General features: G+C 34.9%; 1 protein-coding gene across 5 annotated transcripts in view; it reads right to left on the reverse strand.

Annotated features, from left to right (window-relative positions):
- The window catches only part of LOC105470313 (syntaxin binding protein 5L), a 493,614-nt gene that overhangs the window by 255,148 nt on the left and 224,592 nt on the right, over positions 1-13,874 (reverse strand). For all 5 annotated transcript variants that reach the window (XM_011722169.2, XM_011722172.2, XM_011722170.2 and 2 more), the window contains one exon: positions 12,102-12,225. In XM_011722169.2, the coding sequence (XP_011720471.1) occupies positions 12,102-12,225 (124 nt within the window). The remainder of the gene's footprint in view (positions 1-12,101; positions 12,226-13,874) is intronic.

Raw genomic sequence — 13,874 nt, forward strand, 5'->3', positions numbered from 1 at the left:
TTACCAGAGACTAGGATTGCAACTCTTGCTTTTTCTGCTTTCCATTTGCTTGGTAAATATTCCTCCATCCCTTTATTTTGAACCTATATATGTCTTTGCACCTGAGATGGGTGTCCTGAATACAGCACACTGATACGTCTTGACTCTTTATCCAATTTGCCAGTCTGTGTCTTTTAATTGGGGCATTTAGCCAATTTATATTTAAGGTTAATATTGTTACGTGTGAATTTGATCCTGTCTTTATGATGCTAGCTGGTTATTTTGCCAATTAGTTGATGCAGTTTCTTCAGAGTGTTGATGGTCCTTACAATTTGGTATGTTTTTGCAGTGGCTGGTACCGATTGTTCCTTTCCATGTTTAGTGCTTCCTTCAGGAGCACTTGTAAGGCAGGTCTAGTGGGGACAGTATCTTTCAGCATGTGTTTGTCTATAAATGATTTTATTTCTCCTTTGCTTATGAAGCTTAGTTTGGCTGGATATGAAATTCTAGGTTGAAAATTCTTTTATTTAAGAATATTGCATATTGGTCCCCACTCTCTTCTGGCTTGTACGGTTTCTGCAGAGAGATCTGCTGTTAGTCTAATGGGCTTCCCTTTGTGGGTAACCTGACCTTTCTCTCTGGCTGTCCTTAACAATTTTTCCTTCATTTCAACCTTGGTAAATCTGACAATTGTGTCTTGTGGTTGCTCTTCTCGAGGAGAATCTTTGTGGTGTTCTCTGTATTTCCTGAATTTGAATGTTGGCCTTTCTTGCTAGGTTGTGGAAGTTTTCCTGGATAATATCCTGAAGAGTGTTTTCCAACTTGGCTCCATTCTCTCCTTCACTTTCAGGTACACCAATCAAATATAGGTTTGGTCTTTTCACATAGTCCCATATTTCTTGGAGGCTTTGTTCATTCCTTCTCATTATTTTTTCTCTAATCTTGTCTTCATGCTTTATTTCATTAAGTTGATCTTCAATCTCTAATATCCTGTCTTCTGCTTGATCAGTTCAGCTATTTATACTTGTGTATGCTTTATGAAGTTCTTGTGCTGTGTTTTTCAGCTCCATCAGGTCATTTATGTTCTCTCTAAACTGGTTATTCTAGTTAGCAATTCTTCTAACATTTTTTCAAGGTTCTTAGCTTCCTTGCATTGGGTTAGAATGTGCTCCTTTAGCTCGGAGGAGTTTGTTATTACTCACCTTCTGAAGCCTACTTCTGTCAGTTTGTCAAATGTATTCTCCATCTAGTTTTGTTTTCTTTTTTTTTTTTTTTTTTTTTTTTTTGAGACGGAGTCTCGCTCTGTCACCCAGGCTGGAGTGCAGTGGCCGGATCTCAGCTCACTGCAAGCTCCACCTCCCGGGTTTACACCATTCTCCTGCCTCAGCCTCCCGAGTAGCTGGGACCACAGACGCCCGCCACCTCGCCCGGCTAGTTTTTTGTATTTTTTAGTAGAGACGGGGTTTCACCATGTTAGCCAGGATGGTCTTGATCTCCTGACCTCGTGATCCGCCCATCTCGGCCTCCCAAAGTGCTGGGATTACAGGCTTGAGCCACCGCGCCCGGCCTAGTTTTGTTTTCTTGCTGGTAAGGCATTGTGATCATTTGGAGGAGAAAAGGCATTCTGGTTTTTGGAATTTTCAGCCTTTTTGTGCTGGTTTTTCCCCATCTTCGTGGATTTATCTACCTTTGGTCTTTGATGTTGGTGACCTTCAGATGGGGTTTCTCAGTGTAAGTCCTTTTTGTTGATGTTGATGCTCTTCCTTTCTGTTTGTCTGTTTTCTTTCTAACAGTCAGGGCCCTTTTCTCCAGGTCTGCAAGAGTTCGCTGGAGGTCCACTCCAGACCCTGTTTGCCTGGGTATCACCAGTGGTGGCTGCAGAACAGCAAAGATTGCTGCCTGTTCCTTCTGGAAGCTCGTCCCAGAGGGGCACCTGCCAGATGCCAGCCAGAGCTCTCCTGTATGAGTTGTCTGTTGTCCCCTACTGGGAGGTGTCTCTCAGTCAGGAAGCATGGGGATCAGGGACCCACTTGAGGAGTCTATCTGACCCATAGCAGAGCTTGAATGCTGTGCTGGGAGATCCGCTGCTTTCTTCAGAGTCAGAAGGCAGGGACATTTAAGTCTGCTGAAGCTGCACCCACAGCCTCCCCTTCCCCCAGGTGCTCTCTCCCAGGGAGATGGGGGTTTTATCTGTAAGCCCCTGACTGGGGCTATTGCCTTTTTTTTTTTTTTTTTTTTTTTTTTTTCCAGAGATGCCCTGCCTAGAGAGAAGGAATCTAGAGAGGCAGTCTGGCTTTAGTGGCTTTGCTGAGCTAAGGAGGGCTCCACCCAGTTTGAACTTCTTGGTGGTTTTGTTTACACTGTGAGGGGAAAACAGCCTATTCAAGCCTCAGAAATGGCAGACACCACTTCCCTAAAGTGGGAGCTATACTCTTTCCAGGTCTACATCTAGAAGGCGAAACCCAAACTACCTGTGGTTGTTTTTGATGATAATTTTTAGCAGTTAAAATATCTTTACTCTCTATTTACTTTTTTCTTTTATAACATCTTTTAATGAGGATGGATTCCAACAGTTGTTAATTTGAAGTGTGTATTCTTTGTGGACCAGAATTAACACATAGCAGTTAGGTTAGCTTTGTATATTTCTTAGATTTAGAGCAACTTCTTATTTTGGCAAAGTACAGTTTTATTCATTGTACTTCATTTATGTGTGTGTGGAGGTGTTGATATGTATTCTGATTTTGTAATTTTCTTTTGTTTCTGGAGGGCCCTCTATTATCAATGCTTGCTTCTTTGTTTCTCTTTACCACTTGGCCTCCAAGAGTCATATCCTCCTTTATTTCAGAAATGGTATCCTCCAAAGACTGCTAATCCTAGTCTGGCATATTTTTAGGCTTCTTCATTTTTTTACTGAACAGTTTTATTTTGATATAGAATTAAGGAAAATTTACTAAAAAAAACTCTTCTATGCCATTTACCCAAGTTCTCTAGTTGTTTATTCTCACAATTGCCTTATCATATTCTTTCTCTTTATATGCTATTATTTCACTTCTGAGCTGAGAGTAAGTTGCAGATATTGTGCTTTGTTTCATCTCAAAGTAAGTCAGAGAAGCAACAGAAGACTCTCTTTGAAAAAAAAGCTTTCAAAATCCTCAATTTAATCCTACTCAACGTATTAATATTGAGCAATGAGCTTTCAACCCAATATCATTACACTAAAAGGAAGTTAGACACTATGATAAAAATCAGCAGAAACAATAAACAGCTTTATACTTCCAATAACTATGGACATTAGAATAATTAGACCCAGAATATAGAAGACATGTGTATGTAACAATTAAAGAAATAAAGGATATTAATCCAAAGACCAAAAGATTATTAGATTTGTAAATTATGAATATGTAAAATTCTAATCTGCAAAATTAACTTTAGAAATAACTAATTATAGAAATTAAGAAAATTTATTTCACAAAAAGCAGAATATACATAGTTGAAGAGAAAATTAGTGAAAGAAGTTATATCTGAAAAAAATTACTCAGAATGCAGTACAGAAAAGCAAGGAGACAGAAAAAAACATTATATTGAAATATATGAAAGCCAGGAATGGTGGCTCATGCCTGTAATCCCAGCACTTTGGGAGACTGATGTTGGAGGATTGTTTGAGCCCAAGAATTTGAGACCAGCCCAGGCAACATGTGAAAATCTGTGTCTACAAAAAATACAAAAATTAGCTGGGTGTGGTGGCACACACCTGTAGTCCCAGCTACTCAGGAGGCTGAGGTGGGAGGATCACTTCAGCCCAAGAGGCAGAGGTTGCAGTGAGCTGGGATCACACCACTTTACTCTAGCCTGGGTGACATTGCCAGACCCTATCTCCAAAAAATAAAAAAGAAAAGCTTAATATGTCTAAAATACATTTGAGAAGAGGATAGAACGGAACAGGGGCAATATTTAAAGAATACATAACAGTAACTTTTCATGACAAATAAAAAATATAAATCTATAGATCAAAAAACCCCAATGTATTCCAAAATGAGACACGCCAAGTATAAAGGGGTCCCTGGAGAATCTCCAACCGGCCTGCACACTGGGAGGAATGCCCACTGGGATGGAGCCTCAGGAAGTTCACACCATTTGCAGTTGGGAGGTGCCTGACCTCTTCTGTTTGGGGGTAGTAACCTGGGATTCAATCTGTGAGACAGGAAGTCTATTAGCAGGACTCTCACTTTGCTGAGAGTCCTTGCTTCCCTTTTTTTCCTTTTCACCCAATAAATCCTGCTCTTCTCACCCTTCAAAGTGTCTGCGAGCCTAATATTTCATGGTCATGTGATAAGAACCAGTTTTTCCTACAACTAAAGCAGGATAAGGAATGAGATGTCCAAACTAGACACACTTTAATGAAATCATAAAACATCAAAGTATGGATAAAATTGTAATAGAAGTCACAGAAAGGATGTCACCACAAAAGAATGAAAATTATATGACTGAATACTTCCAACAATAAAATGGTAGCCTGGCAAACGTTGTATAATATCATCATAGTGCTAAGGGAAAATAGTTCCCAACGCAGAATTATATATATGCAGATAAAACATCTTTCAATACTGTGGGTGAAATGGAGGCATTTAGAGATTAGCAAAAGATGAAAAAACATTCATATACAAACTAAAGGAACTTCCAAACTTTTAAGGCGTACACTTTTTTTTTTAAACCTTACCTGGAGCTGAAACACTTGGTTTTTAAAAATAAATTTGATCGTATATATTTAAGGTATACAACATGATGTTATGGAATGTACATAGATGATAAACATGTTACTGTAGTAAGGCAAATTAACATATCCATCATCTCACATATTTAACCCTTTTTTTGGTGGCAAAAGCAGCTAAAATTCTTAGCAGAACTCTCAAATACAATTATATTAACTTTAGTCCTTATGCTGTGGATTAGATTTCAACTTATTTATCTATATATCTGCTACTTTGTATCCTCTGACCTACATCTCCCTGTTTTCTCCCTCAAGCCCTCCTGCCCCTGGTAACCACTGTTTTATTCTCTATCTCAGTATATTTGACTTTTTTAAACAAATTTCACATGTGAGACAATGCAATACTTTTCCTTCTGTGTCTAGCTTATTTCACTTAGCATAATGTCCTCCAGGCTCAGCTACCTTGTGGCAAATGACAGGATGTCTTTCTTTTTTAAGGCTGCATAATGTTACATTGTATTTAAATAGCTTGGTATCTTTATCCATGCATCAGTCAACAGACATTTAGGTTGTTTCCATATCTTGGCTGTTGTGAATATTGTCATGAACATGGGAGTGCAGATAACTTTATAAGGTAGCGATTTCATTTCCTTTGGGTACATATCCATAAGAGAGACTGCTGGGTTTTTATCTTAGTTCTATTTTTAATTTCTTTAGGAATCTCCATACTCTACTAGTTTTCCATAATGACTGTACAATCTACATTCCCACCAATAGTTTACAAAGATTCCCTTTTCTCTATATACCTGCCAACATTTGTTATCTCTTGACTTTTTGATAACAGTCATCCTAATAGGTGTGAGATGATTTCTCATAGTGGTTTTGATTGGCATTTCCTTGATGATAAATGATGCTGGGCACCTTTTTACATATGTGTTGGCCATTTTCATGTGTTCTTTGGATAAATGTATATTCAGGTCTTTCACTCATTTTTTAATGGAGTTATAGAGAGATAGAAAAAGATTAGTGATTACCTAGGGCTGAAGGAGTGGGGATGGAAATGAACTGCTAGTGGGTATGGGGTTTTTCGGGGGAGTGATGAAAATGTTCTAAATTTATTAAATGATTAAAATAATTGTGTTGATTGCACAACTATGAATATATTAAAAAATCATTGAAGCTTATACTTTAAATTGCTGTTGTGAACTATATCTCAATAAACCTGTTTTTTAAAGAATGAAGTTGAAGCTCTCCAAAGTATAGCAGATAATTTAGAACAAAATCTGTTGTCACTTACTTATCTCTCAGAGTTTCTAGTTTAACATTCTCTTTTGGAGTCTTTAGATTCCTTATTTTCATGCTTACCATCTCAATGACATTTAAAATTAAAAAAAAAAAACCTGATATATTCACCATTTTATTTATTTCAGAAAGAATCATTCAGGGCACCAAACCTTCCAAACTGCCTGTAATTAACCATTACTCCTTGTTTAAATAATTTTCCTATTGTGTTTATCTTAGCTACATATTTGCTCATCTAATTTTAAAAACCCTGTGATTATTTTTCTTTTTTTATTAGTTATTAAACTTTAAGTTCTGGGATGCATGTGCAGAAAGTGCAGGTTTGTTACATAGGTATACATGTGTCATGGTGGTTTGCTGCATCCATCAACCCATCATCTAGGTTTTAAGTCCCACATACATTAGGTATTTGTCCTAATGCTCTCCCTCTTCTTGCTCCCATCCCCCGACAGACCCTAGTGTGTGATGTTTCCCTCCCTGTGTCCATGTGTTCTCATTGTTCAACTCCCACTTATGAGTAAGAACATGCAGTGTTTGGTTTTCTGTTCCTGTGTTAATTTGCTGAGAATGATGGTTTCCAGCTTCATCCATGTCCCTGCAAAGAACATGAACTCATTCATTTTTTATGGCTGCAAAGTGTTCCATGGTGTATATGTGCCACATTTTCTTACTGCAGTCTATCATTGATGGGCATTTGGGTTGTTTCCAAGACTTTGCTATTGTGAATAGTGCTGCAATAAACATATGTGTGCATGTGTCTTTATAGTAGAATGATTTATAATCCTTTGGGTATATACCTAGTAATGGGATTGCTGGGTCAAATGGTATTTCTGGTTCTAGATCCTTGAGGAATCGCCACACTGTCTTCCACAATGGTTGAACTAATTTACACTCCCACAAACAGTGTAAAAGCATTCCTATTTCTCCACATCCTCTCCAGCTTCTGTTGCTTCCTGACTTTTAATGATTGCCATTCTAACTGGCGTGAGATGGTTTCTCATTGTGGTTTTGATTTGCATTTCTCTAATGACCAGTGATGATAAGCCTTTTTTCATACGTTTGTTGGCCACATAAATATCTTCTTTTGAGAAGTCTCTGTTCATATACTTTGCCCACTTTTTGATGGGGTTTTTTGATTTTTTCTTGTAAATTTGTTTCAGTTCCTTGTAGATTCTGGATATTAGCCTTTTGTCAGATGGATAGATTGCAAACATTTTCTCCCATTCTGTAGGTTGCCTATTCACTCTGATGATAGTTTCTTTTGCTGTGCAGAAGCTCTTTAGTTTAATTAGATCCCATTTGTCAATTTTGGCTTTTGTTGCCATTGCTTTTGTTGTTTTAGTCATGAAGTCTTTGTCTATGCCTATGTCCTAAATGGTAGTGCCTAGGTTTTCTTCTAGGGTTTTTATGGTTTTAGGTCTTACGTTTAAGTCTTTAATCCACCTTGAGTTGATTTTTATATAAGGTATAAGGAAGGGGTCCTGTTCAGTTTTCTACATATCGCTAGCCAGTTTTTCTAGCACCATTTATTAAATAGGGAATCCTTTCCCCGTTGCTCGTTTTTGTCAGGGAAAACCCTGTAATTATTTTTCTTGGGGACAAACTGAATTTACAAAGTAATATGTGGCAAATCAACGTCTTCATAATGTTGAATTTACTATGCATACATATGGTATGTTTTTAATTTATTCAAGTTTTCTGTTGTATGTTCCGTATAGAAATAATACTTCACATGTATGTTAAGGCTTATTCCCATGTATTCTTGTGGGTGCTGTGATCTAAAATGGTTCTATTCATCCATTATATTTTGTTTGTTTTGTGTACAGAATTCTACTGTTGCATGTAATAGTTTTCCTAATTCATTTTTGTTTTGTGTTGTCTAATTGCATTATGAAAAAGTAACTAAAATTTTGAATACTCTTTCTAAATTTTTAAATATTATATTTCATTTTCAAGTCTAATAATATTGGCTGGCATTTCCAGGAAAATATTAAATAAAAGTGGTAATTGTGGACACCCCATCCTGCTTCTGAGCAAAATTTTCGCTATTAAGTATTTGATAGGATTTGGTTTAATATCATATATGTAGATATGTGTTGTATATGTATGTGTGTATGTATGCATGTGTAACTGGTAGCACTGCAACTGAAAAATACACATTTGAAACCATAAATACATATTTGAAACTACTGAACAGGAAAAATCGATGTCTGCAGTAACAGCAGCAATCAGCTATAAGAACAATGCCATCAACAGTGCTAATCTTGAGTAAAACAGCTGATGACCCAGCAAATTATATATCATATATATATATACACACACATATAATATATATGAGAAACTTGGTAGAACCCTTAACAGAATGAACTTGAAGAAACCAAGCCTAGACATAAAGTAGTCAAATTGCTGAAAATAAAAGATACCCCGCAAAATTTTGAAAGCAATTGGAGAAAAGTGACACATTATATAAAGAGGAAGCAAAATTCAAGCTACTACAGATTCCTCATTCAGAAATTATGGAAGGCAGAAGATCATATAAAGTGTTCATCACCTTAAAACCAAAACACGCATGCTCACACAAACTCTCAGTTCAGGAATCTAAATCCAAAAAAATGGCCTCCAAAAAAGAAAAAAAAAAAAGGCAAAACAAAACAAAAATGAACTTCCAGATAAAGGAAGCTACGTGAATTCATTTCCACTAGGCCTAAAACGAGTTGATGGGTGCTGACGAGTTGATGGGTGCAGCACACCAACATGGCACAAGTATACATATGTAACAAACCTGCATGTTATGCGCATGTACCCTAGAACTTAAAATATAATAATAATAATAACAAAATAAAAAAATTTTAAAAAAAGAAAAATTAAATAATGTTCTTGTATCTTCAGGAACAAATGCAAATTACAAATAGCAAAGAAAATTCAAAAGACTATTTTTCCTCTTAATTAAAAAAAAGACATGTGACTATTTAAACCAAAAATTATAACAATATATTTGGATGTACTATATGATAACTGTAGCATAAAGGACAGTAGGGGAAGAGAAATAGATCTATATGGTTACAAGACTTGCACATTTTATGTGAAGTGTCACAATGTTCGCTCTAATAGGCTTTGAATAGTTAAGGAAGTATATTGTAATCCCTGGAGCAACCAATAAAAAATATGTGAAAATAAAATGCTTAGATTAATATTTAAATTAAAATGAAATTATAATAGAAATGAAATTATAATATTTAAATTAAAATTTCAGTTAAATTAAATTGAAATAACCCCCAAGAAGGCAAAAAGAGAAAAGAGGGAAAAATATGACAGGACCCACCAAACAGATAATGAAGTGGTAGGCTAAAATTCAATCTCATCAGTAATTACATTTAATATTAATAGACTGAACTCTGTGACTAGATAAAAGCACAAGACTCAACTATGGTTATTCCCAGTATCTACTGATTCCAGGACTCCCCCTCCTATACCCAAATCCTCAGATGCTTAAGTCTGTTATATAACATGGCATAATATTTGCATATAACCTACATACATCCTCCTGTATACTTTAAATCATATCTAGATTACTTATACACAATACAGTGTGACACTACACAAGTAGTTTTAACACTGTATTGTTTCTTTTTATTTCTTTTATTTTAAATTTTTGTATTTTTAATTGTTTCTTCTCAGAATACTTTTGATCTTTGGTTTTGTTGAATCTATGGGTGAAGAATCTGTGTATACAAAAGGTGGGCTATGCTCTTTATAGGATATGTAATGGATGCCTAATAATAGATCCTCAAAATACATAAAGCAAAAATGGGCAGAATTAAACTGAGAAGCATGCACTTCTATAATCATATTAGGAAATTTAATACCACTCTCTCAGCAATTGATAGCACTAGACAAGTATCAGTTCAATTACAGGGAATCTGAAAAACACCATCAACTACCTTAACCTATTTGTTTTTTAAAGTAAAACAGAAATGAACAGAATTACTAAGGAAAATTCATTATAAGAGAAATGTTAACTCGCTTCTCTAAGAATTGAAATATCAAAACAAAAAATTAGCAAAGATTTAAACCATACAAAATGAAAAACACCATTTCAAGTTTGACCTTTATGTAACAATTAGAAAATGTACATTCTTCCCAAGCACACTTAGAATGCTATGGTAATTGGCTCTGCACTGATTATAAAGCAAATCTCAGTAAATTTTGTAGAACTAGTTATGTCATATTCTCTGGCTACAATTTCAAAATCCATCATAAAAAAACATGCTAAGAAATTAAGGCTGGGTGTGGTTGCTCACACCTGTAATTCTAGCACTTTGTGAGGTCAAAGAGGGAGGATCACTTGAGGCCTCCAAAAGCTTAGGATCAGCCTGGGCAACATAGCAAGACCCATCTTTTATTAATAATAATAACACAAATAATAAATATGAAAATGTTTAGAAATTAGAAAGCACATGTCTAAATAACTAATGGGGGTCAAAGGAGAATTATAATAGGAATTATAGAAAATATCTCAAACTAAATATTAATGAAAATTATATATGATTAATATTACATTTAAAAACTTGTAGGATATATCTAAAATGGTACTTAGAGAAAAGTTTTATTTTAGAACAATGGCTAAAACAAAAGGAAAAAAAATAAACCCAAAGAATGTGAACAGATATGACAATAAATGCCTCTATTATCAAAATCACTGGTGCTTATGTTATTGTGAGGCAACAGGAACATAATCTGATTTACATATTATAAAAGACATCAAGGCTGATGTGTTGAACAACCTGTAAATAGAACTTTATTTCAACAGAAAACCAGAATAATAGAAAACAATCAAAACTGATGAAATAAATATGGATATGGTAAAAAAATAAAAGTATCAAATGTCCAGTCTAGCCAAAAGAACTAATAGAAACTGATATTTGAGAAGAACATAAGGAAGTAAGTAGAAAATTTATAACTAACTCATATTACACTTTTACAAATAAAAGGCATGAGAATTGGGGGTTAACTCGGGGTGTGTGGAGAGAACCTATTGCCTCTCATATAAATAAATAGTTAATCCTGATTGGTATGTATAGCTAATATCTATCCAAGGTTTCTGTAATGGCAATCTCTAAATAAAGCATCTCTAAGTAAGCATTGAAATGTAAAGTAATCTCTAAGTAAACCAGCTAAAGGCTAAAACATTTACATCCTGGAAGAATGTTGCAATAATTTAATCATTTACTGATGGAGCAAGTGATCATGGTACAAAAAAATAGCAGAGACACATCATGAAATAATTCTAAGAATGCTTGTGATCTATGGGTCACCCATTACAGAAAACATACCACTATTTTCCAAATGTGACATGATAACAAATGCTCAGAAACTGTAAAATAGAATATTTTTGATCAACTGTTAGGTTCTGACATATCTATTATTACAAATAATCAACGGTATGAGGTAAACATAGAACTCAGATAATCACCAATATTATCAAATAATTTAGTCATCTGAATTATACATATTTATATATTTGAATTTTTTATTCTTCCCCGGTAGGTATACAGTTCCAATATAAATTCTTGATTAAGATTAAAATCCTCACTTAGGATTAAAATGCGCTTTTCAATGTGGAACCCAAAAAGAAAAGTAAAAACTAAAATTAAAACCACAGTCTTCATAACTTAGTGGAATCAAATGGCAGAAATGGAAACAAGTAGAGAATCTAGAAAGCAATAGACTATAAAGCAGTATAGGAATTAAGTCTGAAAGTCAGATCTAAATAGTGCAATTCTCTCACTGGCTCCTCAACCCTTAAAAGCAACAAAATTTCCTGTATTATCTCCTCTGCCTCAGATATATCAACCATCCATTATCCGACTTTTGGCTGGGACACTATATAAGTACAGCTTACAAAGCAGGGATGTGGGTTGGCAGGAAGAAGGGAAGTATGGAAAGTTTGGGGTACAATGTAGGGATCTGTAGGTGGCATAAAAGGGGTATTTAGAACCAGAAGCTATGTCCTATTACCTTTTTCTACCAAACACATGAATACCATCTATCTTACTTTAAGTCAAGGCACTGAGTAGTCAGTGTTTATTTCTCTTGAAAGCATACATCTTACCATGTGGAATTGTGGTCTGGAAAGGGCGACTTGGGCTTTTCAGGTTCCATAAAGTCAAACTACCATCTGAATGGCTGCACATGAACTGTTTGCCCTCATGATGCCAATCAATTGAATGAATAGCCTAATAAAATAACAATTAAAAACAAGTAGAGGGGGAAAAAGTAGATAAGTTATATCATTCTATATTCCAAAGAAAGACTATTCTGATATAAAATTATTATACTAATAACACTTTAAAAACATATTTTTTCTGACCCATATCAGAATGTAATTTCTGATAAGATGAAGTCCTATTTCCTCCTAACATAGCCAACTAAAAAAATAATTTAAGAGCTACCGTCCGAAGGCTTTCTATGTGCCAAACCCCATGGCAAGCATTTTATACACATTATCTCATTTAATCCTATAAAAAAGGGTATTGATTTTTCAATTTACACATGGTGAAACAGGTCTTGAGAGACTGAGATACCTGCTGAAGTCACAAAACTCAAAACCAAGGTCTAACTATGAAAAACTGTCAATCATTGCACTGTATTGCCCTCTTGCATATACTATTTAAATCAATTTAAAGCAAGAAAGGTCTAAATTTTCTTTTATATTTTCAGATTAACTCTGCAGTTTTGAGTCACATAAGATTCAAAAGTAATTACAGCCATCCCTCGGTAACCATTGGGGATTAGTTAGAGAACTCCCACACTCCCTCAGATTCTAAAATCCACAGATGCACAAGTCCCTGATATAAAACAGCATACTATTTGCATACAGCCTATGAATATCCTTGCATATACTTTAAATCATCCCTAGTTTACTAATAGAATGTAAATGATATGTAAGTAGTTATACTATACTGTCTTTTTATTTGTATTATTATAAATTATTATATTGTTTTAAAATTGTTTTTGTTTTTAAAATATTTTCCATTATAGTTAGTTGAATCCAAGGATAAGGAATTTATGGATACAGAGGGCTGACTGTATTCCTTTTTCCCAAGGTATTCTATTCCCAATGCTAGCATAGCGACCAGCATAAAGTAAGTACTCAATAAATATCTTCTGACTGAATTTGTAATTAATGTCACACACATTTCCACACCTTTGGTATTCTTTCTAAATTAATAAAGTATATGCAGAACTTGGGTAAAGTACTAAGTACTATGAGAAAAATTATAGTAGATATAAAGGCAGAAAAGAAGCATACAACATCTTTTCCTTAAAGACACTTATAAAATAGCAAGAGAGAGAAGATTAATATAAGTGAATACTAATCATATTTATTGTTTGAAACATCACACATAGACACATACAACTAAAAGTTCCAAACTAAGTTATACGTACATAACTGATAAAAGTTCTAAGCAATCAGTATTATTAGAGTTGCAGATAACTGATGGCTAAAGTAATTATTAAACATATCATCAAGAAAATAAGATTGATTAAATGGAAAAAGCAACATGAAACCCTGGACTTGTGTTTTCTCTCACTCTGTGGCCTTCATTACTAAGCAGAGATTTCTTTTTTGCTAGAGTCCAGCAGAGGAAGTTAGAGGGAAAAATACTTCTTTCTCTTCTCCTCTGCTTATTTCTTCTCCCTTCTGTAGGTGGTGCAAGGGAAAGTCACATCTTATTGCCTCCCCTACATGTTAACTTTGATGAGCCTCATTTAACTTAAAGTTGTCTCAAACTGTTTTGCCATCAAAGGTGGAGGCAGAAAAGGCACTCTCAGCCCTGAACCTTCTTATTTCACTGAATTTCTGTCTACTGGAAAGGACAGA

This window comes from Macaca nemestrina, chromosome 2 (genome assembly GCF_043159975.1).
Source record: "Macaca nemestrina isolate mMacNem1 chromosome 2, mMacNem.hap1, whole genome shotgun sequence".
Lineage (NCBI taxonomy): Eukaryota > Metazoa > Chordata > Mammalia > Primates > Cercopithecidae > Macaca > Macaca nemestrina.